We start from the raw sequence: 24,269 nt of genomic DNA on the forward strand, positions 1-24,269 counted from the left end.
GCAGATATGTTTTCAAGAGTGGCCTCTGGTAGCTACTCGTCTTAATCTGCCCGGCCTCAGCCCCCTCTCTGCCCACCTGCCCGGCAGGTACCTGAGGGTCTTCCTCTGCATGTCCTCGTCTGTGATGCCATGATAGACAAGGGTCTCATTCCAGATGGGGTTCCGGGTGTTCCGCAGAGTTTTTGTACGAAGCTTGTTGGACTAGAGCCCAGAGAGATGGACAGATACCTGCCTTGGTGGGAAGCCAGCCCTGCAGCCCCATCCTTTGGGTTGACATGGGGTGTGTGGGTAGGGGTGGGTGGGTGATGTAGGAGTCCACTCCCCTTACAAGCATCCGGGGGCTCAGTTGCTCCCAAAATGCATGCTCTCAGTGAGTGGAGGGCATCCCCAATGCTGGCTACAGCCATCATCAGTGCTGGACACTGGGCCACCCCTCCCTCCATGTGCTGGGCCCTCTCTTTGAACTTTCCATTAAGATTAGAAAGCATGAGAAAAAAATATGATTTATAAGCCAGAAAGGCAGAAATAAAGAGTCACCCACTTATAAGCAGTGAAAAAACAATTTCTGGGGGGTATTGAAATGGTTTCTTCTGTCTCCCCAAATAGCATTCTCCATGCCTGAAAGTCCTTAGGGGACAAGGTTTTCATTTTACTCTAAGAAAGACAGCTAAACATGCACTATATCCAGAAGAGGTGGCCTGGTAGCAAATCTAATTCATACTAACATGTAAATGACTCACTGGACGCTTTGGCAATGCCAGTTTGGATTCAGGCGTGAGCAAAGAAGAGAGTCTCGAGGAGAAAGAAGCAAATGTCACTGGGGGGTTAGAATGAGTAGTGGCCAAACACTTCACAGTTTGGCCATGGTCAGGTGAGGGACTCCCCTTTCTTGATCCAAAGAAAGAAAGAGTGAGAGACAGTGTATATGTGAATACACACGTGTGTCCTCTTTGTGTTATGGGGCATATTTCATACTTGCAGAGATTTTTAACAGCCATTTTCCCAAGATCATGCAACCAAGTGTACAGTCACTCTTGTTCCCTGCCCCCGCCCCCCCCCCGCCGCCCTCCCCCCCCCCCCAAGCTTGGCCCATGTGGAAGCAGAAGCAAGGCTCAGGAAGCAGACTTCCTGGGTTCAAACATTAGCTCCGCTGCTCCCCAGCTGTGTGATTTGGAGAAAGTTACTCAACCTCTCTGAGCCCCAGTGTACCATGCATGTCAAATTAACACAACAAAGCAGAAAATAAACTCCAGGAAAGCACCCTTTCATGTCTAGCCATGTGCTCTGAGTGGGTCCATCCAAAGAGAGAATTAACTCCATTGTCCTTCCCCAGAGCAAGGTAGTGATAAGCAGGTGAGCGAGCTGGAAGGGGAGAGAAAGGTGGGCGGGGCAGTAGTGCATTTTCACTCAGTAACAAGCATTTTCTCAAGTGCTTAGCACCACAGCCTAGAGAGATGAAAAGCATTTGGTTGGGACATAACGTGAGTGGGGGAGGTGAGCCATGGTCAGCACTGGGGACACACTGAAGGTATCTGAGCAGGTGGATGGCATAATTGGGGCTTCTGCTTCTCTCCTGGCCTTCGGCAGCTCCCTGGAGCCCCCATTTCTGGGTTGGAGAAACGGGCAGAGCGCCTGTCCCTTGAGGGAGAGTAACTCCTGGTCTACCCCTCACCCCTTGCAAGGACTTTGCCACTCAGGGAGGAGGGGAGTTTGGGGCCAGATAGGGGGCCTATTTCAGGTTCTGAGCTGGGAACCTTGGGTACCTGCCAGGGCCCATGTGCCCAGCCTGCCGAGAGGCCCAGGCCATATGGTACCTTGCTGGCTCCCGGCAGGAGATGCAGCTTAACGTAGGGATCAGCCAAGCCGTTGGAATCCATGGGCTTCAGTCCCTGCAAGAGAAAAGGCAACAGCATGAGGGCCTCGGGAGGGCCTGGTGCTCAACTGTCACAGGCAATGGGCACAGCCCCTGGCATCTGTCCTGCCCATCGGTCCACCTATGTGCTTCCTCTTCCAAAGACAGAAGGGAAATGAAATATCTTTGGAAAGAATGCTGGAATCAGGCGAACAGGGTTTGGAGCCTGGCCATGTCACTTCCCAGCTGGGTGACTTTAGGCTGAGTCTCTGAGCCTCATTTGCCTCATCTGTCAAATGGGATAACGGTATCTGCTTCACGGAGTGGTAAGACTTAAACACAGTTATACCTGTGAAGTGCTGGGCACACAGCCTGGCACACAGTGATTTGCTGCATCAACGCTGGACTGTTACTCCTAGCATGGACAGAAATGCTCCAGAACAAGAAGGATGGGAGAGAAGGAGAAGCTGGGGAAAGGGGACCTGAGTTCTGCCCCTGGCCTCTGCACTCATTTCTGAGGCCTCAGTTCTTCCATCCACTAAATGGGCATCACAATGTCTGTCCGGCCGCCCTCCCTGGGCTTGAACGAGGCTCAAGTGAGACACCGTGGGGGAAGGGAGTTTGTCTGCGGTAGGAATTAAATTGGGCTTGTTAGTATGAGCAACCCAAAATTCCTGGGGCCCAGACACACGCTGTCCATCTTCCTGTGTCAGGGCTGGGCAGGTGTCCCACCTCTGGGCTCCCACTGTCCTCTCTCACAGCACTAATCCCAAAGCCATGCAACCTTGTGGGCCTCAGTTTCCCCATATGTTCAGCGGGGCTGATCGCAGCCCCTGTTCATGGGGTTCTTGGGGGATTAAATGAGACCTCACCTGTGAAGGGTGAGCTCTGGGCCTGGCACTAGTGAGTGTGGACAATGGGGAGAAGGCCACAAAGTTGGGGACAAGGGGGAAAGCTAGCAGAGTAGCCTCGTGGGTAAGAGTAGAGGCTCCTGAGCTGGACTGCATGGGTTCAAATCCCAGCTCTGCCACTTCTTGGCTATGTGATCTGGGCAAGTCACTTAATCTCTCTGTGCCTCAGCTTTGCCGTCTGTAAAATGGGAATGATGATAGAACCTTCCTCATAGGTGGCTGTGAAGATTAAGTGGGATGCGATCATAGTGGAAGGCCCTGGAGAGTATATAATACTCAGGAAATGCCAGTGGTTTCTGGGCCATTTCCCCGACGTGAGTCCACGAGGGTAGGGCCAATTCTTGCCCATGCTAGGATCACCGGCGTGTAGGGCAGTGCCGGGTACAGAGTAGGCACTTAATGAACGTTTCTGGAATGACTACTGCAAGGCTGCCACCTGGCAGACGCTATGCTTTTAAAAATCTGAATTTGAACGTCTTTGTATGGGGCCTGCTCAGGCCGGTTTACCAGAGCTACTACCACAGCGAACATCTCACACACTTTGCTCATCTCCGTCACCCGCCCAGCCGGAGAGCATGTGAGTGTTCTGTTCCCCTGTCTCGAGGGGGCAGTGATGGCGTGGCTTTCCCCCATTTCTGGAGCTGAAGGAGGGGACTGAATGGCAGAGAGCGAGACCATTACATCCGAACGCAAATCCAGCCCTCCCCCTACCAGCTGTGTGACCTCAGGCTTTAACCTTCCTGAGACTCAGTTTCCCCATTGGTATTATCAACAGGGCTAATAATGCTCCCTACCTCTGAAGTTCCCAGGAAGATGACTGGAGCTAATGAATGTGCTTACCTCATTGTGCTCTTGGGGCACGTGAGCACTTGCTACAGCGACTGATAAAAACAGGCGCTCAGCAAAACCTGCTGAAGATGTGCCCTGGGCGTGTTGATCCGGGAGTTGTGCTAAGCGTTAGCCTCGTTTATCATCCAAACTGGGACATTTTGTGCGTGAAAGGGGGAGCTTTTAATTATTCCAGCAAGGTCACAGGCATGGCTAGGGGCTGTCCTGGGCAAACGGGAACATGTGGCCACCTTACACTTAATACTCAGTCATGCTTATGGGAGATGCATATTATTATCCCAGATTTACAAATGGCACACTGGGGCTCAGAGAAGTTGAGTAACTTTCCCTAAATCACACAGCTGGGGAGCAATGGAGCTAGTGTTTGAACCCAGGAAGCCTGTTTCCTGAGCCTTGTTTCTGCTTCCACATGGGCCAGATTTGCAGTGGGGGAAACTCCAGTTACTTTCCAGGATGTACACTGGTATCATCCAGCTCTCCTCAGGGTCCGGAGTTGAGTTGAGTTGGCTCGCTCCCCCTGGAGCCTGCAGCAGCGAGATGTCGTAGGATCTGCAACAATGGGTTTCCCCCCACCCCCCACTCTGGCCACTGCTCCAGCCTGATAGTCACAGGAGCAGAAGGAACCACTGGGTGGGCCTGTCAGCTGTCAAGTCAATGCCACCAGGCAGCCCCTCTGCTTTGGTCCCCTCCAGAGGCTGTGGACGGGGCCGGGCTGATTTCAGCTCTGCCCTTGACTCCCAGCTGCCTCCACTCCCGGGAGGCAGCTACAGTACCGTGAAACCCCCCTGGGACCACCCCTGAAGGAAGCCCTCCCAAAAAAGCGCCCATGGCTAATTCCTGCCCCTTTCTCATCACCGTCACTGTCACAGATAGACAGGCCGACCCGGTCACCCATTCCATCCCCAAGTCCTCTAGACAAGCCAGAGCGTCCTGAGTGGTCCCCAGCTTGGCCTCTCACTTACCTTGGCTTTTATGATGGTGCAGTGCAGGGAGCTGTTGTCCTGGTCGTAGAGAAGGCTGAACTCCAGGGCGCCCAGGGTGGCTGTAGGGGGCGGAGGCAGGAACAAAGAGAACATTCGTTCAGTCATTCAACAAACATTTCCTGAGCACTTACCATGTGCCCAGTCTGGTCAAGGCATTGAGCCTATAGAGGGGAAGACTCAGTCCCTGCTCTGCACACCCCATCCTGGTAGACCCTCCTCTACTTCAGAGCCCTCGGCACACCTGTGATCGCTTAATCATGTGTGCAATTGCCTAGTTAATGACTTCCCATCCTGCTAGATTGAGAGCCCCCCGAGGGCAAGGGCTGTGACCGTCTCCTTCACTGCTGTGTCCCCACTGGGCACAGTATAGGGCACACAGTCGGTGCTCACTTACTCGCTAAAGGAAGAAATGAGTCTGAGCATTTGCTGTTGCCTCCGCCTGGAATACTCTCCCTCTAGAGCCTCACGTGGCTGGTGTCGTCTCATTATCCATATCTTGGTTTAAATGTCACCTCCTCCCTCCCTGATCACTCCATCTAAAGCACCCACCCTCATGGTCATTGCCCTATTTTATTTCCTTCTTGGTGTGCTATCTCCATTTGAAACAAACCCATTTGAAACAAACTCATTGGTATGTTAACTATTTCTCTCCACTAGAATGTTAGTTCCCTTAGATCAGCCATTTTGGCCTTTCTTCGCCGCCGGGCCCCCCGCCCCCATGGTGTCCCTAGCACCTAGAATAGTTTGGAGCACCTAGAATAGTTTGGAGCATGTAGTATGTGCTTAATAAAATACTTGTCAACTATAGAGATGAGTCCATGAGTGCGTGAGCAGTATATAGTTGAATACAGTGATAGGCTTGTTATAAATCACCGGGGACAGCTCATCATAGGGACAGATACAAGCTGGGAGGGATCATCTAGGCTTGGCAGGTCAGTGAAGAGATACTGAAGGCAGAAGGAAGGAGCAGCGGATGCTGTTCAGGTGCTAGTGTGCAGAAAGGCAGAAAGGTGGGCTAGGTACAGCGCATTTCCAGAGCAGAAGCAGCCCGAGGCTCACAAGGTAGTGTGGACTCCCCACTCTCCTTTCCCAAGACGGCAGACCCGGGACCCGTGGGAGAGCACAGCTGATATTTCATCCTGGTCATCTGTGAGTGACCATCAGCCCTTCCACTCACTGGTGGTGTGAGGTTGGCCAGGCCCCTGAAGCTCTCGGAGCCTCGGTCTCCCTATCTGTGAAATGGGATTAGTAGAAGCACGGATTCCCAGGCCCAGTGGGAAGACTAAAGGAGCACGTGCACACAACACACTTAGAAAAAGTGCTGGGCACAAAAGTAGCGCTCAGCAGGTGTTGACATTTAGGACTTCTGATGTGCATACTACATCGTAATTCCTCTTGTGTGTTTAGCACTACACAATAATAATGACTGCCAGTTTATGAAGCCTTTTCCCAGGAGGTACTTCAGTTTACCCTCCCCGCAGCTCTGTGTGGGAGGCTGTATTCACTTCCCATTTTACATCAAGGAGAGGTGACAGGATGGGCCCAAGCCAGGCCACTGATTATGACTGTAGGCCTACTTCTTCTGTGTACGTCCTGTCTGTCCACCTGACCAGGAGCTCTTGGAATGCCCCCAACCCCACAACACATCTTAGATCCAGACCCTCGTCCGTCCACGTCTCCCTCCAGCTCACAAAGGCCACCCCAGCTCTCCCCTGCTGCTCAGACATACCCAACATAAGTACACACACTGGTGTGTGTGTGTGTGTGTGTGTGTGGGTCCCTAGGACTTTGGGTCTGAGTGGGCGAGGCCCAGAACAGGCACTTTACAAGTCATTGAAGGGATGGATGCAGGAGGAAATGTCTAGGAATTTTTAAATTTTTAAATTATGGTCAAGAAATTACTTTTAGAAGATACACATTAAAGAGTTTTGGAGGCTATTAAAATACATATGTATATATATGTGAAACGCTGGGTCATATGATACTTCTGTCTGACTTGTTGAGGAACCACCGTACTGAACATCTGAACATCGCAAATGTAGTAGCACTGTACTCTTTTAAAATGATTTAAATGGTAACTTTGATGTTACGTATTTATCACAAAAATATACGTAGCACCTATTCTTTAGAAAGCTGATGTTGTTTTGTCAATTTAGTAACACAAATCTGTATCTTTATAGCTTGGTTAATATGTTTGTTAGGCTCGGAACACTGAGGGGCTGCTCCTCTCTCCCCGGGAACGACACCCCCGAGTGACTCTCCTGAGACACCCCTCCTGTAAGGGCCACCTACTTGCTTCATCCGAATCATAGCTGTTGGCTTCTTCTTCCTCCTCCTCCGGGGGTGGGGGCTGGCGCGCAGGGGCCGCGGCAGGCTGGGGGGCAGCAGCAGACGCTTGGGAATATGGGCCCGGAGGGGGGCCCGCTCGGTCCTCCCTGGCTCCAGCTACTGAGTAGCCTCCAACTCCCCCTGTTCTCTCCTCCCGCGGTGGGGCCATGGCCCCAGCGTAGCCAGAGTCGCCAGGAGCCACCTCTGCAGGGGAGATGGGGCAAGGGCAGGAAAGAAGCAGCTGAGTCTCTGTGTCATGACCTTAGCACTGCTGCAGCATTACATCAGTGATGAGCACCTACTGTATACCAGGTGCTCGGCAAGCCTTATACCAGAACCACCCCAGCCCAGCCACGGAGGATCACCACATCCAGTTGACGGGGCAAGGGGTGGGGTGCATCATGTTATTCACTGGTCCTCTGAATGTTGCCTTGGTCAAAACCACCTAGGGAAGCTTGCAAAAATGCAGGTTCTCAGGTCCCATCCAGACTCCGTAGGCAGTGCCATGGGCCTTGGAGTCCATGTCTTATAACAATTCCCAGGAGCTGATTCAGATGCAGGCAAAACAGACCTCATGGGGGTACTGATCAGTGCTTGGGCTCTGCAGCCAGACGGCCTGGGTTTGAATCTCTGCTGTGTGATGTGGGGCAAGTTACTTAATGTCTCTGAACCTCAGTTTCCTCACATGTAAAATGGGAATTATAATACCTGAGGGCGCTTAAAACTAGTAGCTGTTATTTTTAAAAATTATCTACTACGTGTACAGTACTTAAAACAGTCCCTGGTGAGCTAGAAAGCAATGAAGAAGCCATAGCCCTAGAAACTGATGACGATGCATATACATCATAGGAAAGAATCACTGTCACTTAGCATGATCTTAATCCATTCCAGGTCATGTGCTAAGGTTTTATATGCCTTAGTTTGTTTAACCCTCCCATCAATTCTGTGAGGTTATTCCCATTTTAGAGATAAGGAAACGGGCTCAGGGAAGTTAAGTGACTTGACAGCTGGGAAGAAAGGAGCCCAGATTTGAACTCCGGCAGTCTGTGCTCTTAACCACTGCATGTGCTTTTTCTATCTAATCTTAGTGAGGACTCTCGAGAGTTTTGGAATTAGGGAGTCCCCTTAGAGCTCATCAGATGGGTCTCTGAGAGCAGAGGGGGCAAAGATCTAGCAGCTCCTGCTCTCCCACAGGAAGAGGGGTGACCACTGGAAAGGTATGGGAAGAAAGGAACACTTGCCTGGTCTCTGATCTGGAAAGCGTCCTGCTGGCCCGGGGCTGGGTTTGCTGCCTCCTGGAGGCCCTGAATGGGGAAAGAGAAAGGGACGGAGCAGAGAAGGTGGCATCATTTGGGTGTTCTTCCCTGCCTCCCCCCCCCCACCTGCCTTCATTTCAGGAGTGTGGACACAGGCCTGGGGGCAGCAGGTGATGGACCGAGGTACCCAGGGATGCAGGAATGGTCCCAGTGGGAGACTCTGAGGTCAGAAAGACCTGGGTTCAAGCCCCAGTGCTTCCTTCCTGGGCCTCAGCTTCCTCTTCTGTGAAATGGGGATGGCTGTACCTGTTCTTTGCATTTCACCAGTTATTAAGAAGTTGATGAACGAATGGAGTAAGAATTGTTTGTGAGGTGACAGGCAGATTTATGCCTTGAGCCCACCATCGCTATGGTGGTCATTCCTGGTCCAGTGGATTCCTTACAACTACATTTCCCAAAGTATGGGATGCAGGAGAGAGCCACAGGGAGGGGGCTTGGAATAACATTCAACCACACAGCAAGAAAGTCATTGCAGTTTCCACTGCCTGCCTCGGTATTATCAATACCGACTCCATCATGGAAATGTCGCATTTAGGTGTTACTTCGTCTCTAACACCTCTCTAACTTTTGTGAATTTCCCTTTTGAGCAGAAAAGAACAGGCCTCGGGCTCAGAACCTTCAACAGGCCAGCATACTGAGACTCTCACTGCATGGCTTTATTTTCATTGCATTACTTTTTTATAATTACCCCCTGCAATGGGTTGAATTGTATTCCCCAAAGGATGCTGAAGTTCTAACCCCCCAGTCCCTGTGAATGTAGCCTTGTTTGGAAAGAGGGTGTTTGCAGATGTTCAAGTAAAGATGAGGTCATACGACTATGGCCTTACAAAAAAGGAGAAATTTGGACACAGAGATGTACATAGAAGGAAGATGATGTGAAGGCACAGGGAGAATGCCACCAACCGGCCAAGGAAGGTGTGGGCCACCAGAAGCTAGGAGAGAGGCACGGAGCGGATTCTCCCTGACAGCCTTCAGGAGGAGCCACCCCTGCCAGCACCTTGATTTCAGACTTTTGGCCTTCAGAACTGTGAGACTATAAATATCTGTACTTTTAGGCCACTTGGTGTGTGGTATTTTGTTAGGATAGCCCTAGCAAACTGCTGGGTGTCTTTACGGCACGGAATACCAGTTTCTCATTTATGCCATTATTATATATATATATAAGGTTTCTCTTAAAATAACACAATGTTAACTGCACCGAGTAAGCATTATTTCTATTGTTTTATGCAATCCATATTTGTATAGATTTTCCCATATTACCATCTCTTTGGTCACCATTTCTTCCTGACTCTCACACTGCTGTTCTGGGAGCATTTGTCCCCAGCACTTCCGTGACAGAGAGTCTGTGATAGCAAGTTCTCTCGGTTGCGTTTTTCAAGTGAATCCATTTGAAGAAAGATGTGAAGAAGAGAGCAGGCGGCAGGTGCATGAGGTAAGGACTGTGAAAGGGAGTGACAGTGCCTGAGGCGGGGCAGTGGGGAAAGAAAAAGCCCTGTCAACGCGGGTCTGGGACTCGCGTCTCACTTGTGCCCGGCTTCCCCACCCGGAGGATTACTCATTCTCAGGGTCTTCGCAGAGTTGAGGGTTTGGTGGTGGCTGTGGCTTTGCAGAAAGCCCGGCGGGCTCTGCAAGCAAGGACAGGAGGCACCGGGGTCCCAGCTGAGTGGCAGTCTGGGTGGGCGGGCGGCAGATACCTGGCTGCCCAGGCTGAGGCGGCGCTGGGCTCTGCACGGAGGCGGGAGCGGGTCTGGAGGCCTGCACGGAGTTGGCCCGTCGCAAACCTGCCGGGGAAAGGAAAGGAAAGCGCCGGTCCTGTTCTGCGCATGCGCACACAGAGTGGCAGCAGGTGGGGGCCTGGAACTGGCGAGCTGGCGGGAGGCAATGCCTTCTGGGTTTGAACTGAGTGCGGGACCCCGACACCCTCAGCATCTCTAGATCCTCTCCTCCCTTCTGTGCCTTCTCTCTGTGCAACACTCAGATCCCCTGTGCAGGTCACAGCAGCGACATGGGGGTCGAAAAGTAAAGGTTTCAGGGTGTTGCCTCCATCTGTGTGACCTTGGGCAAATGACCTGGCCTCTCTGGGCCTCAGTCTCCTCATCTGCGAAATGGGGATAACAGTATCTACCTCCTAGGGTTGCAGTAGAGATGTTATGATACAATACAAGCAAAGGGCTCAGAACAGCACCTGGCATGGAGTAAACACTAAGTATTATTATTGAATCTGGTCTCTATCTTCACATGGACCTAGCTCTGCCTCCAGCTTCTTGTATAAGCTGTGTGACTTTGGGCTGGTCATTCACCCTCTCTGAACTTCAGATGTCTCATGGAGGCAACAGCTCTATCTACTGGATAATAATGAATTAACATTTATTTCATGCTTACCATGTTCTGTGTTTCAGGGACTTTACATAGAAGAACTTACTTAATCTCTATACCCTATGAACTGGGTGCTGTATTATCTCCATTTTACAAATGGAGAAGCTGGACACAGAGGGCTAAGGAGCTCACTTAATGTCTCCTTACTGGTTAGTGGCAGAACCAAGGTTTGAATTCAGGCATTTTGTCTCCAGAGCCTGCCTGAGACCATCAAGTGCTATGGTCTCCTGCACAGCTACTGGGGCATCAGAGGGGATAATGTACACAGCAGTTCCTGGCATCCAGAAGGTATGATATTCCTGGAAAAAAGCTCCGTCATCTCTCATTTCACTGGGCTGGATCCCACCTTTCCTGAATTCAGCTCTTTGTCCTTGGAGAGATGCTTAAATGCCAATGACAGAAGATGCTTTGCCACCTCTGGCTGCGAGCCTACCAAGCCCTACGGATCCTGCAGTAGCACTGTGGTTTGTTCATTTGGGTCTTTGTTCATTCATTCATTCATTCATTCACTCACTCACTCACTTACTCACTCACTCACTCATTCAACAAGTGTTCATGGAATGTCTGCCAAGTGCCAATCCCTAGGCAAAGATGGACAAAAACCATCTTAATTCCTCCAGGAGTGCATGGCCCAGTCAGAGGAAGGAGATAGACACTGAGATAATGAGTTTATAAAACAGCGCTAATGGCCAACATCCACTAAGTGCTTCAGATGTGCCAGGCCATGAGCATCACCTCCCGGAACCCTCACAACTTGACGTCATGTGTGGTATTACAGTCCCCATTTGCAATAGAGAAAATGGCAGTTAAGTGTGCCCAGAGTCACGTAGCTCAGAAGCAGCTAGGACCTCCGACCAGGTTTGTCTGACTCCAAAATCCCTGTCCTTAGCTATCATGTTATACCTGCCCCAGGAGGTAGAAAGTGAATAATCGTGCACACTGGGCCCCCACAGCATGTCAGGCTCTGCTCCAAGATCTTTACAAGTACCACTGTGAGGTTTCAGTTCACTTAATCCTTTAGAGCAGCCCCATAAGCTAAGACTGATTACTGTCATTCTTTCCATTTTACAGTAATTGAAAGCCTGGTGTCTTGATCTGTAAAATGGGAATGCACAGCTGGTAGGTGGTAGAGCTGAGATCTGACCCCACACAGTCTTTGTTCTGGTGTTTGTGCCCTTGACACTGAACTGAAATGGCCAGAGAGGTAAATAAGTAACATCACTGGGGATGGAGGCAACAGGCGACATTTGGCTAGGGGGATGGGAACAGCTTCCTGGTGCAGGTGGCCTTTGGACTTGGAGTTTGGGTATACCAACATGAAAGGGATATTGATGCCCAGACGACCTCTGTAGCCTAAAGAAAAGTCGGGATGATTTTGGTTTATTCCACAGCACTAACTCCACATCCTAGATCTGCGGAGAATGGGGCACTGGGAGGTGTCAGGATTACTGAATGGGAAGCACAGAGCTGACTTGATTCTTGTCGAGGGTCTGGGACCTGAGTTGCAAGTCATCCTCAGCACTCCTGCTGGAATTCCCTCTGGGGCTTAGTCTGGCTCATGACTGAGGGCTGCTGGCAATGACTGAGCCTTTTACTATACAGCAAGGGTATCTGGGCTCCAGCAGATCAGGAAGGGTTGCAATCATCCCTTCTGCAAATGGCACAAAGAGGTTAGCACAGACATGTCTGTGTTTTGGAGCACCAGACCCCTCTGAGTAACCTCAGTGCCACCAGATAGGATCTGACTTGCCATACCTGTGTGATGTGTGAATGATATAAAAATACAAGATGCTGGCCCTTCCTCTGCTCAATATTCTTCTGTGGCTCCCTAGCACCTTCAGGAAACCATCTAAACTCACTTATCTAAATTTTCAGGCTCTTGAGCAATGATTCTCAAACTTCGGCATTCACAGAAATCACCTGAAGAATTTGCTTAAAAAGTGCAGAGTCTGGGTCCTGACCCCAGAAATTCTGATTTAATAGGTCTGGAATGGGGCAGAGAACAAGTGCTTTTAACACACACCTAAGGTACATGGATCTGCTGATCCCCTGTCTTCTACTGTTCTCTCAGGGAAACAAATTCTGGCTTTAATATGCTTTAGACAGTGACAAGCACTAATTAGAGCTGGGTGTCAGTACTCTGGGAACTCAGAGGAGGGAGCAATTAGCTCAAGGTGGAGCAGGTGGATGCTAGAAGCTTCATAGATGGCGATAACATTTACACTGACTCTCGAGGGACAGGGGGTCAAATCTGGCTCAGGAATGTTGTGTGACTGTCTTTTCCCTCAAGAGGCAAAATAATACAGAGGCTTAAAAGCACAGGCTTCATATACAAAAGTCAACTAAAAATGGATCAAAGAGGGGGTGCCTGGGTGGCTCATTTGGTTGAGCATCTGACTCTTGGTTTTGGCTCAGGTCATGATCTCAGGGTCGTGAGACTGAGATTCTCTCTCTCCCTCTGCCTCTCCCCACTGCACACTCTCTCTCTCAAATAAATAAATAAATAAATCTTTGGTGTACCTGAATATGACACCCAAAGCACAGAAAACAAAAGAAAGAAAAATTTGACTCGTCAAAATTAAAAACTTTTGTGCATCAAAGGACACTATCAATGGGGTGAAAGGGCAACCCACAGAATGGGAGAAAGTATTGACAAATCATAGATCTGGAAAGGGATTAATATCCAGAATATATAAGGAACTCCTGTAACTCAACAATAATAAAACAAACATCCCAATTAAAAAATGGGCAAAGGACTTGAATAGACATTTCTCCAAAGAAAATATACGAATGGCCAATGAGCACATGAAAAGATGCTCAACATCACTAACCATCAAGGAAATGGAAATCAGAAACATGAGATACCAGTTCACATGCATTAGGATGGACACACATGCATGCACACACACACACACACACACAATACAAATGTTGGTGAAGATGTGGAGAAACTGGAACCCTTGTGTATTTCTGGTGAGAATGTAAACTTGTGAAGCTGCTGTAGAACCCACGATGGGTGGTTCCTAAAAAACTTAAGCATAGAATTACCATATGATCCAGCTCTTCCACTTCTAGGTATAGACCCTCCCCAAATTAAGAGCAGGGACTCAAAGGGATATTTGCACACCAACGTTCATTATTCACAACAGCCAAAAAGTGGAAACAACCCAAAGGTCCATCAACAGATGAATGGATAAATAAAATGTCTATCCATGCAAGGGGATATTTTTCAGCCTTAAAAAGGAATTCAGGGTTCTGATACAAGTCATAACATGAATGAACCTTGAACACAGGATGCTCAGTGAAAGAAGCCAGTCACAAAAGGCCACATATTGTGTAATTCCATTTATATGAGATGTCAAAAATAAGCAAATCCTTAGTGGTTAGTGGTTACCAGGGGCTGGGGAGGGGGAAATGGAATGCAGAATTATTGTTTAATGGGTAAAAGTTTCAGTTTGGGATGAAATGGCTTTGCTGATGGTTAGTGGTGATGGTTGCATGACAGTGTGAATGCACTTAAGGCCACTGAACTCTAGACTCAAAAATAGTTAAAATGGTAAATTTAATATTAAGTATATTTTACCACCATTTAAAAAGATGTTTTAAAAAAGCACTGTCAATAAAAACTTCACCTCTGGAAGAGAAAAACAAGCACAAGCTTTGATGTTGGACAGACATAGGTTTAATTTCCATTTGAACCAATGATCAGCTGTGTGACCTAGGGCAAGTGGCATCACTTCTCCGAGCTCAGTTTCTCCATGTGTAAAATGGGAAGAGTAGATGTCTTCATAACAGGGCTTGGGGTTGTGACAAGGATTAAATGAGATGTTCTACGTGAAGAGCTGGGGCCAGCATCTGGCACATAGTAAGTACACAACAAATATTCCATATGATGTTGCAGAGCTGAGAAATTCTTCTTTCTCTATGAATCTGAATCACAGGTTCATTAGGGGGTATGCACGGTGGATTTAGCACAAGGTATGGACCCAGCTCTCTTGCCAAGAAGAGGGACTACGGGCCTAAGCCACAGACACACTACTGAAGAAGAGAAGCCAGAGGTCATCATGGGGCCTGAATATTCAGCCCATCTAACTTTGGACCCAGTCTCATCCCCTTGTTAAAAAGGAAATGAAGTGGCTCTGAGGGCTCACACAGGAGGTAGGGAGCTTTGATCTCTCCCATCCAGTAGACATTTTTCCCAAAGTCCAGGAATCAAGGACTCCCACGGTGGGCACTCTTGGCAAATAAATCCCCCATGAGTGCAGCCAGAGGTGCTGGGCACCAGTGAGCCAAGAGCAGCTATGAGTGACATCCTGGCTATGCTGAACCACCCCATCCTCACGGACAGCAGAGGCCACTGGCCAAGAGAAGAAAGAACTTGGGGTGGGTCTGTGAGAGGGAAGTGTCCCGACTTTGCTCAAAGGCACGTTGCATTTTCCTCAGGGCTTCCTGGGAGGAAGGCAAAAACCCCTACGTTTTCCTGACATTTGGCATTAGAGCAGGAAATGGGTATAACCAAACATACGGATGTCTAGAGTCAGAATTGTTTCTGAGTTGTCTTTCCTCTACCACAGACTAGAACCAACATCTAGAACGGAACGTGGCATGCAACAGATGCTCAATAAATACTGAATGAATACATGGATTAAAACATTGTCACCCCCAATCCTTTGGATTCTCCTCAGCCAGGAAGCCTGTCTGGATTTGCCCATGTTTCCTACCTGCTGGGCTCCGGGTGGAGTCACCGGCAGCCCCACCATGGCCGTGGTCCCAGCTCTCTGAGTCCCGGCTGGATGAGCTCATGCGTGCCTCAGAGGCCCTGCGCACAGGAGGCCCATAGCTTCCTCGCCCGGGAGCAGAGGCCGGTTCAGGACCTGGAGAGAAAAGCACGTGTTAAATGGAGAAAGGGCATCAGAGGCATGGGATAGAAGGTTAGAAGGGCTCCTGTCCCAAAATAGAAGATTGAGTCAGCAGAACCCACCTGTCTTCTGACCTGGGCCCCTCCTGTCTTCAGTGTCACCTGGAGAGAGAGAGAGAGAGAGAGAGAGAGAAATGATGGGGAGTCCTTGTTTTACGGTTTCTGGAGAACCCTTGCCTAAGGAACACACAAAGGGGCCCAGTGCCACTCTTAAGAACTTTTACAAAATGAAGTGGAAGTCTCCTCTCCCAACATCCCCTGTGAGGTAGCTCCCATTTACTATTTCACATGATTTCCTTTGTGTGCACGAGCATGTGTGAGCATGCACAAGCCTTTAAAAAGAACAAATTGGGATTATTAGCCAATGATCGTACAAACTGTTCTAGAACGTTCTCTGTTCACTTGCCAGGACTCACCAGGCATGCTCCAACCTCAAGTCCCTTTGCACGTGACATTCCCAAATGTTCCATGAGCCCTCTCCACCCTTCCCCCCAAATACTAGCTCCTCAGACAGCCCTTCTGTGACCATTCTGTCCAACATGGAGCCTCCTGGCACATCTGTCCCCTTTACCCGCTTCATCTGTCCTCTGGACACCATCACTATCTGGTATTACATGGTATTTGCCCGTCCTTGTTCGTCGAGTATCTGTTCTCCCCAGGACAATTTTAGCTGTGTGAGGGCAAGGATTTTGTCTGTTCCACTTAACACTGTATTCCTAGGGCACAGAACAGAGTCTGGAACTCGCTGGGTGTTCAGTAAGGGTTTGTTAAAAGAATATCGAAAGCTTCTATCATGGGCTTAACTCCAAATCTCTAATATACATTTCCATCGTTCAATTTTAAAAGATGCCTAATACAGCATGGTGTGGCTATACCACAATCCATTAAACAATCCCATTAATGAACATTTAGGGGTTTCCAGGGGTTTTGCTACCATAAATAATGATACAATAAATATACTTACACATATATCTATTTATATTGGTCCTTTTATTGCTGTTAGATATATTCCCAGAGAGGGATTGCCAGATCAAATGGCATGTATACTTCAAATTTTATTAAATTCTGCCATAACACTTTCCAAAAGCCTGGAGGTGATTTATAGTCCTACCAACAGTTTGTAAAGTATCCATTTCCCCCACCTTCACCAGTACTGGAATAACCAATAATTTTTCTACCAATAATTTTTCATCTGTCACTATGCAATGCTGGTGATGTTACTTCTTTCTAGTGATATGAATGGGTGTTATATCAAGCATAGTTTTGGGGTTATTTGCTTTGTCCAAAGTTATCTGATAAGCTAGTTCATATTATTTATGTGTGTGTCTGTGTCTTTAACATTATATAATATTGGTCAATATTTACTAAGTGCTACATTCTGCAAAGCACCTCCCATCTAGCATCTCATTTAATCTTTAAAATAACCCAGCGAGTTATTAACCCCATTTCACAGATGAGGAAAGAGGGCTAGGCGACGTGCAGAGCTGGAACTGAGATTCAGGTTCTCTCGGTCTCAGATGTCCTAGATCTTGATGGTGAAGCTGTGCAGTCTTCTCAGGCTACAGGAGGGAAAGCCTAACCAGGAAGAAGGATGTTCTGGCGGTGACACTGGGGGCTCCTTGGGGACACGGTGTATATTGAAAACTCGGTAATTCTCTGCAAGGAATAGACGTTGCTTGGGCCATGTCAGGAAGAAAGCATTTGGTGGATGCCTTTTCAGTGCCAGGCACCGGACTGCGCACCTTTAGAAGTCATCTTACGGAAGACAAAGTTGGACATTTCGACCTTTGAGACCTTTAGCGACAACTTACCTTTCAGAAGCATTGCCTGCACTCAACTCCAGAACTGACGTTCAGGCCAGATTTTATCACTTAGTGTCAACTGAGATCATGACAAGGGCCTCTTCTGAGGTCAGCCCCATTGGTCTCACCAATTAAAATATGTTTGCACTGTAGTTGCTTTTTTTCTTCTTTTTACTTTTTTGCCTCTCCCTTTTATCATCATTTTACTTAATTAATAGTAATACTTGGATAAGAGTGATAATATCCATAGCCGTGGTAATTTTCTTTTGGTAATTTCCCTTCTACTCATCTTTCACTTTTAAGTCGTACCATTTCAGATACAGGAGATGGTTGATAGAAGAAGTTGCAGAAGAAGGAAGGCCTTCCCAGCAAGTCCCCCTCAGGCCCCGGTGTGTATTGCGGTGACAGGAGTCTCTCAGTTTCTAATTTTAATTTCCACCTCTTGTACCTCTAAATACTCCATCAGGGATGACAACAAAAGCTTTTGGCAGCCCGGCATTGCTGGAGAATTTCCTGTGCTACCCTCTCTTTTTTTAGAAGTTTTTATTTTAATTCTACCATTATACAATAGTGTTACCGTATTACACTACGGGATACAATAGCGTTACCGTATTACACTACATGATACAATAGTGTTACCGTATTACACTATACTGTGAAGTGTTCTATTCACTCCAGATGTACAATATAGTGACTCAACACTTCCATACAACACCCCGTGCTCATCATGACAAGTGCCCTCCTTCATCCCCATCACCTAGTTCATCCATTCCCCCCACTCCTCCCCTCTGGTAACCATCAGTGTGTTCTCTACGGTTCAAAGATTGTATCTTGGTTTCTCTCCCTCTCTCCCTTTGCTAATTTATTGTTTCTTAAATTCCACGTACGAGTGAAATCATATGGTATTTGTCTTTCTCTGACTGACTTAGCATTATACTCTCTAGCTCCATCCATGTTGTTGTAAATGGCAAGATGTCATTCTTTTTTTATGGCTGAATAATATTCCATTGTGTGTATATCTATATCTACCATGTCTTCTTTATTCATTCATCGATTGGTGGACACAGGCTGCTGCCATACCTTGGCTATTGTAAATAATGCTGCTATAAACATAGGGGTGCATGTACTCCTCTGAATTAGGGTTTTTGTATTCTTTGGGTAAATACCCAGTAGTGCGACTGCTGGATTGTAGGGTAGCCCTATTTTTAACTTTTTGAGGAAGCTCCATACTGGTTTCCTGTGCTACCCTCTTGGTAAGGGTTCACGGTGAGCTGTGCAGAGGAGATAGGGTTCTTAAACCCAAGCCCAGAGGCGGGCTGTTCACCAGCTGGGTAGAAACACAAGACATCATGTCAGGACATCCTCCGTGTAGACCAGTTAGCCAAGATCTGTCCTTGGTCCTAAAAGGAGAAGGTGTTTTATTGTACCTCGGGTTGGAGCCCGGGCAGCATGCTTGGGCTCAGGCGCGACCTGCTCAGAGGCAGCAGGCTCACTGACAGGCTGCTGGGGCTTGGTCTTCCTTATAGGCATAGGCTGTGGGAGGACCTGTTTGGGGAAGCCCTTGAAGAACCACGCTCCAGAACGCTTCCACACCTAGGGGAAGAGAGGGAGAGGATGAAGACACGGCAGCCAGTCACTAAGAGTCCTGCCTTCACAAGTGCCACTTTTTAACTTTGCTCCCTGCCCACAGTACAGAGCCTGCCACAATTCCTACTTGACTCACACACTATCCCCAAACACTCAGTAGGCAGGGCCTGAGTAGACCCATTTTCTTGATGGAGAAAGTTGAATATCAGAAAGATGATGAACTGGTATGAAGTTACCCAGCGAGAGAGTGAAAGTAGAGTAAGTGGACTCCAAGTCTTCCACCTCTTAAATATGGCGCGCTCCCTACTTCGAGGAAGAGAAGAGTCACGGAAGCGGGAGAACAGAAATTCTTTCAAACGTCATGGACTGTTCTACCAGTGTTCACCGCTGAGCTGGCTCCTTTTTACCAATCCCTTAGGACATATACCTAGCCAGGTTCCCCGGCCCTCGACTGCCACCCAGTTTCCCTGGTTACAGTGAGGAAGGGTGCCGCAAACAAGGAAGGGTGTCCCAAAAGCCAGATGGGACCAATCGACTCACCTCTCTCTGCTCGATGCAGATTTTGCAGAGCCACACGGGATGCGGGCGGTTACTGGAGGTTTCCACCCCACACTTGGTGCAGACATTCTGGGGACAAAATATAGCCCAGGGCACACTCAGATATGCCAGGCTCTGAGCTGCCAGTGATCGGGGCGAAGGGGGTGGGAAGGGTGGCAACTGAGCCCTATTCTCTCTTGGTGGATGTAAAGAGCTTGAACTCTTCCTCACCTCCCTCCCATGACCAAGGCCAGTTAGGATTAAAGTTCCAATCTGAGTCTTCATTTCCAATAACAACAACTGGAGTCACTCCCCGGCACTGGATGAGTGAATTCTCCTGAGTTCTCCAAGAGTCCCTGTGGGGTCTGAGTTTTCAGTGTCCACACAGGGGAGATCGCTGGCATGAGTTTTCAAGAGGAGAGGTCACATATTTATTTGTTTATTATTTCTTCTTTCTTTCCCGCATGAATCTGACCTAACCTAGCCTATGGCTGCTGCAGGTTCAGCTCTCCAAGGAGAAGAAAGTTACCCGTATAAAAGCTATGACTGTGTGATGGTTAGAATGTTATACTTTTGGCTGAGTTGCCTGGCAGTCAAGACAAAAAGGAAAACCCAACAGGTCACGAAATTTTCACTATCTGGTTGGCTGCAGCAGATTAAGTGTTTTAGCCTAGATAAATTTCCCCCAAAATTGCATTCTAAATGTTAAGGGGGATTCCAAGCAGGAGATGCCAAGTGACATTATGGATGTCTCCAGCTCAGGTGTTCCCCTGAATTCCTTTCCTGGGAATTGGGCAGACCCAAGGGCAGTTGTATCCGTGTCCTGGAATCGTCAAGTGCCGACAGCTTGAGGGGAAGGTGCAGGGTGGAGGGAGCACAGGGAGACTCGCCTTCAAGAATGAATGCTCAAGAAGCCCAATGGCTCTAACTTGGCTGGAGAGGGGCTTTCTAAGCCAGGGTAAGAGGATGCTCAGTAAACCTTCCATGTACACACAGGTGTAGACACCTGCCTGGTATGCTCTTGAGCCTGACACATAACTCGCTAAGCCACAACCAGGATACTTGGAGGCTCAATCATAGCTCAAGTCCTACCTCAGGCTCCCAAGTTCACCCTAGATTGAGCTGAGCTCCAAGGGGCAGAAGAGTCAGAGCATCTTCCAGGAGAGGAACCAGAATCAGGGTTGCCTAGAAGATAGTTGGGCATGGGAGCACCCCCAAAGGAATCATATGCTGGCAACTACCCTTCAGGATCCAAGCTCCATCCCCAAGACCCAGGGCCCCAAGGGCTGGCTTGAGCCCAGGCCTAGCCCTGTGCATGAGAAGAGCAGGGAAGCAGGGAAGAGGAGGCTGACAGTACCTTCTTACAGTCCTCACACACCACACAGGTGGAGCCCAGCATCCCCAGCTGTTCTCCACACAGGATGCAGCGGTTCACCCCGTCCCCGGCCACGTTCTTCCTCATGTTCTCCAGACGGTCCACCAGGCGCCTGGAAGCAGAGACAGAGTCATGAGGGCCTTATAGGACCAGGGACCACCAGCATCTCCCACAGTATCAGGCTGATGGTCTTAACCCTTCTCTGAGTCGTGGGCTCCTGAGTGTCTGATGATAACTGCTGGACCCTTCCCCAGAAAAAGGCACGTGTAGAGGAAATTCTGATACATTTTCAGACCACCGCAGACCCAAGTCCCATATCTCCCACCTCTTCTACTGACCGCGGGCTGACCACAGACTAAGCACCTTCTCTAGACTTTCTATCTCCCATGATCTCTGTTTATCTAATTGTCTACCTGACGTCTTCCCTTGGATGTCTTTGTGGGCATCTCAAAGTTTACTTACAGCTGCTCTTCAACTTGGCTCTTCTCCAGCCCCATCCCTAGCACACCTGCTCCCATTCTCAGGATGGAGCTGGACCCTGCCCCCCTGCTCCGTCCCCTCCACGGGTCGGGTTCCAGCTTCGGGCACCATGGGCATGAGAACCGCTGGGACGCAATTCGGGGATCACAGGCTCTAGAAGGTCGCTGGCAGCCCTGCCTGGCAGCCACCTGATACGGACTCACCCCACATGCCCTCCTCGCTCCTGCCATCCCTGCAAAGTGCTCTGACTCACAACGTTATAAAGAGCAGCTTCTCCCTTTGTGCTTCATTCACAGGAGAGCCGTTCTGCCCCAGGGTGAGCCAAGAGCAGCCTGCAGGCTCCAGAGCCTCCCTGTGACCCAGATCGGACAGAACTGCTTTGGGAGGCAGGATGCGCAGAGCCAGAGGCGGCCCTCTCCTTCCTCCTCCACCTCCTCTTCCCTCCCTCTCCCTCCTTGGGTTCTCCCTAGAAACTGTTTTTATAGGATGATGGGTGGGGGGCAGTCACCAGGCGCAAGCCCCAGTCCACGGTCTCAGAACACCTAGCGTAACAGTTGCTGGTGTTTACCGAGCGCTTACCATGTGCCAGGCGCAGAGCTAGGCACTTCACCTTGATCTTCTTAATGAGTCCTTCCAGCAGCACAATACGCTGAGAACTATTCTTGTGCCCATTTTCCAAGTGGGAAAACTGAGGCACAGAGAGGCTGTGATTTACGCAAGTCACGCAGCGGGAAGGTGGAGAAAGCTGGGATCCAGACCCAGGCACAGTCTGTCCTGAGTCCCTGTTCTTACCTGTAATTCCACCCTCCTGCTCTGTGCTGGGCAGAGCCATGGGGATCTTCTTGAACTGTTTGATCTCCACGCTGCTCGCCCCACCCCTGCAGTCCCCACACCCAGGGAGACCTTCAGTTATTGGTAAGCACCAAGTTACACACACCCCGTTACCCCGGCTGGTTCTGTCCCTCTGTCTCTCACTTCCCTAAGCTTGGGACAAGACACCCAACAGTTGCCCCATCATTTTGCTTCCCTGAAAAGCCTTCAATGTCGGGTTGAGAAATCTGCAGTTTGGCCCTGGATTTTGCCTCTCTGGGCTTCAATTTCCTCATCTGTAAAGCAGAAGGTGTTAAGCTGAATCGGCGGTTGTCAAACTGTGCTTTATGGCACCCCAGATTTCCTTAGAGCCAGTTTAGGGGCCACCCACTGTAGTGGTGGGGTGGGGGGGTGATTCTGAGGGTCCAGAAAACCCTCCTTCACCCACAGCATGTCTGCATTTATCACTTTTGTTTGTTTAGGCTGTTAAATTAGATCTCCTTTGGAAAGCCGCAGTTTAAAGAAACGGCCTGAAGTTGTCCAGGGCAGGTAAACTTCAGGATGCCTTTCAATGCCACAGAATTATAAAATATTATGAGACAATGAGGCGAGCTGATGGAGGCAGGGGATGGTAAATGCATGGTGACATTCCTATTGTACACACTTTCCTCTTCTACCGATTTCTTCCTTCATCCACCACCCTAGCCAGGAAATGGTTCGATTTTATTCCTCTCACTCTAGCAGGGCAGGTCCCAAAGCACAGAGAGGGTGAAAGGCTGGCCTGGGGCTGCTCAGCGAGGGCGAGTATCTAGTTCTCTGGGTCAGGAAATCATCTTTGCTTTCCATGAAACCCTCCTGGCTTCCCGCCTCGGGTCAAGCCTCAGGAAGACAGCCCAGGCCAGATGACCCAATTTTAAACTATAGTGCACTCTGTTTAGGAGGTTTGGAGGCTTTCCTGCCTCCTCGTGGAAAATCAAGGCCATGGATTCACTCACCACTTGCAAAACCCACACTCTGAGCCTCCACCCAGATGCCTGTTCCTTTTTTTTTTTTTTTTTTAAGATTTTATTTATTCGACAGAGAGAGACAGAGCGAGAGAGGGAACACAAGCAGGGGGAGCAGGAGAGGAAGAAGCAGGCTTCTGGCAGAGCAGGGAGCCCGATGTGGGGCTCGATCCCAGGACCCTGGGATCATGACCTGAGCCGAAGGCAGACGCTTAACAACTGAGCCACCCAGGTGCCCCCAGATGCCTGTTCCTTGCACTGTTCACTCCTAAATGCCGAAAGGCCCCATTAACAGGCCTTGTACGGGGAGTGTCTCATTAGCTCCTATGGTAGAGCAAATGGCACGGAAAAACCACAGATTTAAGATCATTATTCAGATGTCTCAGCTTGGGGACCCTTGTTATTTGTGAATTTGGCTGAGACCAATAAGGATAGAAGCACACGTGGGCTGGGAAGAGCACACCTTTGTCGCTGCTCCAAGATCTTTCCTGCAGCCCGCTCGTGTGGACACCCTCTCTGCGGCTCCCTGTGCTAGGACCTCAACACAGACAGCTGCCACAGCCAAAGGTCATAAACTTAGAAATGAAACTTTGCAGGAAGCTAAGTCAAAATCACAGATGGGTCTTTATCCTGGTGATAAAATATTTCCGTTTCTTTACCCCAGAAGGAATGTTTGTTCCTACTAGTCTTGGCAGGCGCACACTCTATGCATCCTGAAGGATGCCTGCAACCCTCCGCGCATGTCAATCACTCAGGGAGCCTTTGGAAAGAATACCGAGGCACGGAGCCCCTCCGACTCTCAACCTCGTCAGCTATGGGTCTGCTGAAGCCCGGTGAGCAGTATTAGAGTATGCAGCCCTGTGGGGAGCCACGGCATGGGGGGCGGTTCTCAAAATTCACGGTGCTTCTAGATCACCCTGGGAGAGTGTTTGGCATGCAGACAATGATCCTGTGGGATCGTGGCAGGGTCTGGGAATCTGTATTTTGGAGCAGCCCCCTGAATGGTCCTGATGCTGGTGAATTCCTGGCCATGCTCCGGGAAGGGCTGAAGGAAGGAAGGGGGCGGTAGGGCAAACTGCATGGGAAAATGCTCTCCTTATTATGTTAAAGGGGGGAAAAAGACCCCCCCAAAACCCAGGAT

The 24,269-nt window shown here is 49.3% G+C and overlaps 1 protein-coding gene across 3 annotated transcripts in view; it reads right to left on the reverse strand.

Moving 5' to 3' along the window:
• Positions 1 to 24,269, reverse strand: part of RPH3A (rabphilin 3A) — a 65,168-nt gene that overhangs the window by 16,344 nt on the left and 24,555 nt on the right. For 2 of the 3 annotated variants that reach the window (XM_028116679.2, XM_028116680.2), the window contains 11 exons: positions 20,817 to 20,946; positions 19,463 to 19,549; positions 18,763 to 18,928; positions 15,597 to 15,635; positions 15,337 to 15,489; positions 9,934 to 10,020; positions 8,165 to 8,227; positions 6,888 to 7,127; positions 4,575 to 4,654; positions 1,815 to 1,889; positions 92 to 201 (listed from right to left, as the gene is read on the reverse strand). In XM_028116679.2, coding sequence (XP_027972480.2) covers positions 92 to 201; positions 1,815 to 1,889; positions 4,575 to 4,654; positions 6,888 to 7,127; positions 8,165 to 8,227; positions 9,934 to 10,020; positions 15,337 to 15,489; positions 15,597 to 15,635; positions 18,763 to 18,928; positions 19,463 to 19,549; positions 20,817 to 20,946 — 1,230 coding nt within the window. The remainder of the gene's footprint in view (positions 1 to 91; positions 202 to 1,814; positions 1,890 to 4,574; positions 4,655 to 6,887; positions 7,128 to 8,164; positions 8,228 to 9,933; positions 10,021 to 15,336; positions 15,490 to 15,596; positions 15,636 to 18,762; positions 18,929 to 19,462; positions 19,550 to 20,816; positions 20,947 to 24,269) is intronic. The other variant, XM_088019291.1, reaches the window with a different exon arrangement.

Source organism: Eumetopias jubatus, unplaced genomic scaffold, assembly GCF_037043125.1.
Source record: "Eumetopias jubatus isolate StellerSeaLion01/CBP00866 unplaced genomic scaffold, mEumJub1_p1.0 scaffold_16, whole genome shotgun sequence".
In the NCBI taxonomy this organism is placed as follows: Eukaryota; Metazoa; Chordata; class Mammalia; order Carnivora; family Otariidae; genus Eumetopias; species Eumetopias jubatus.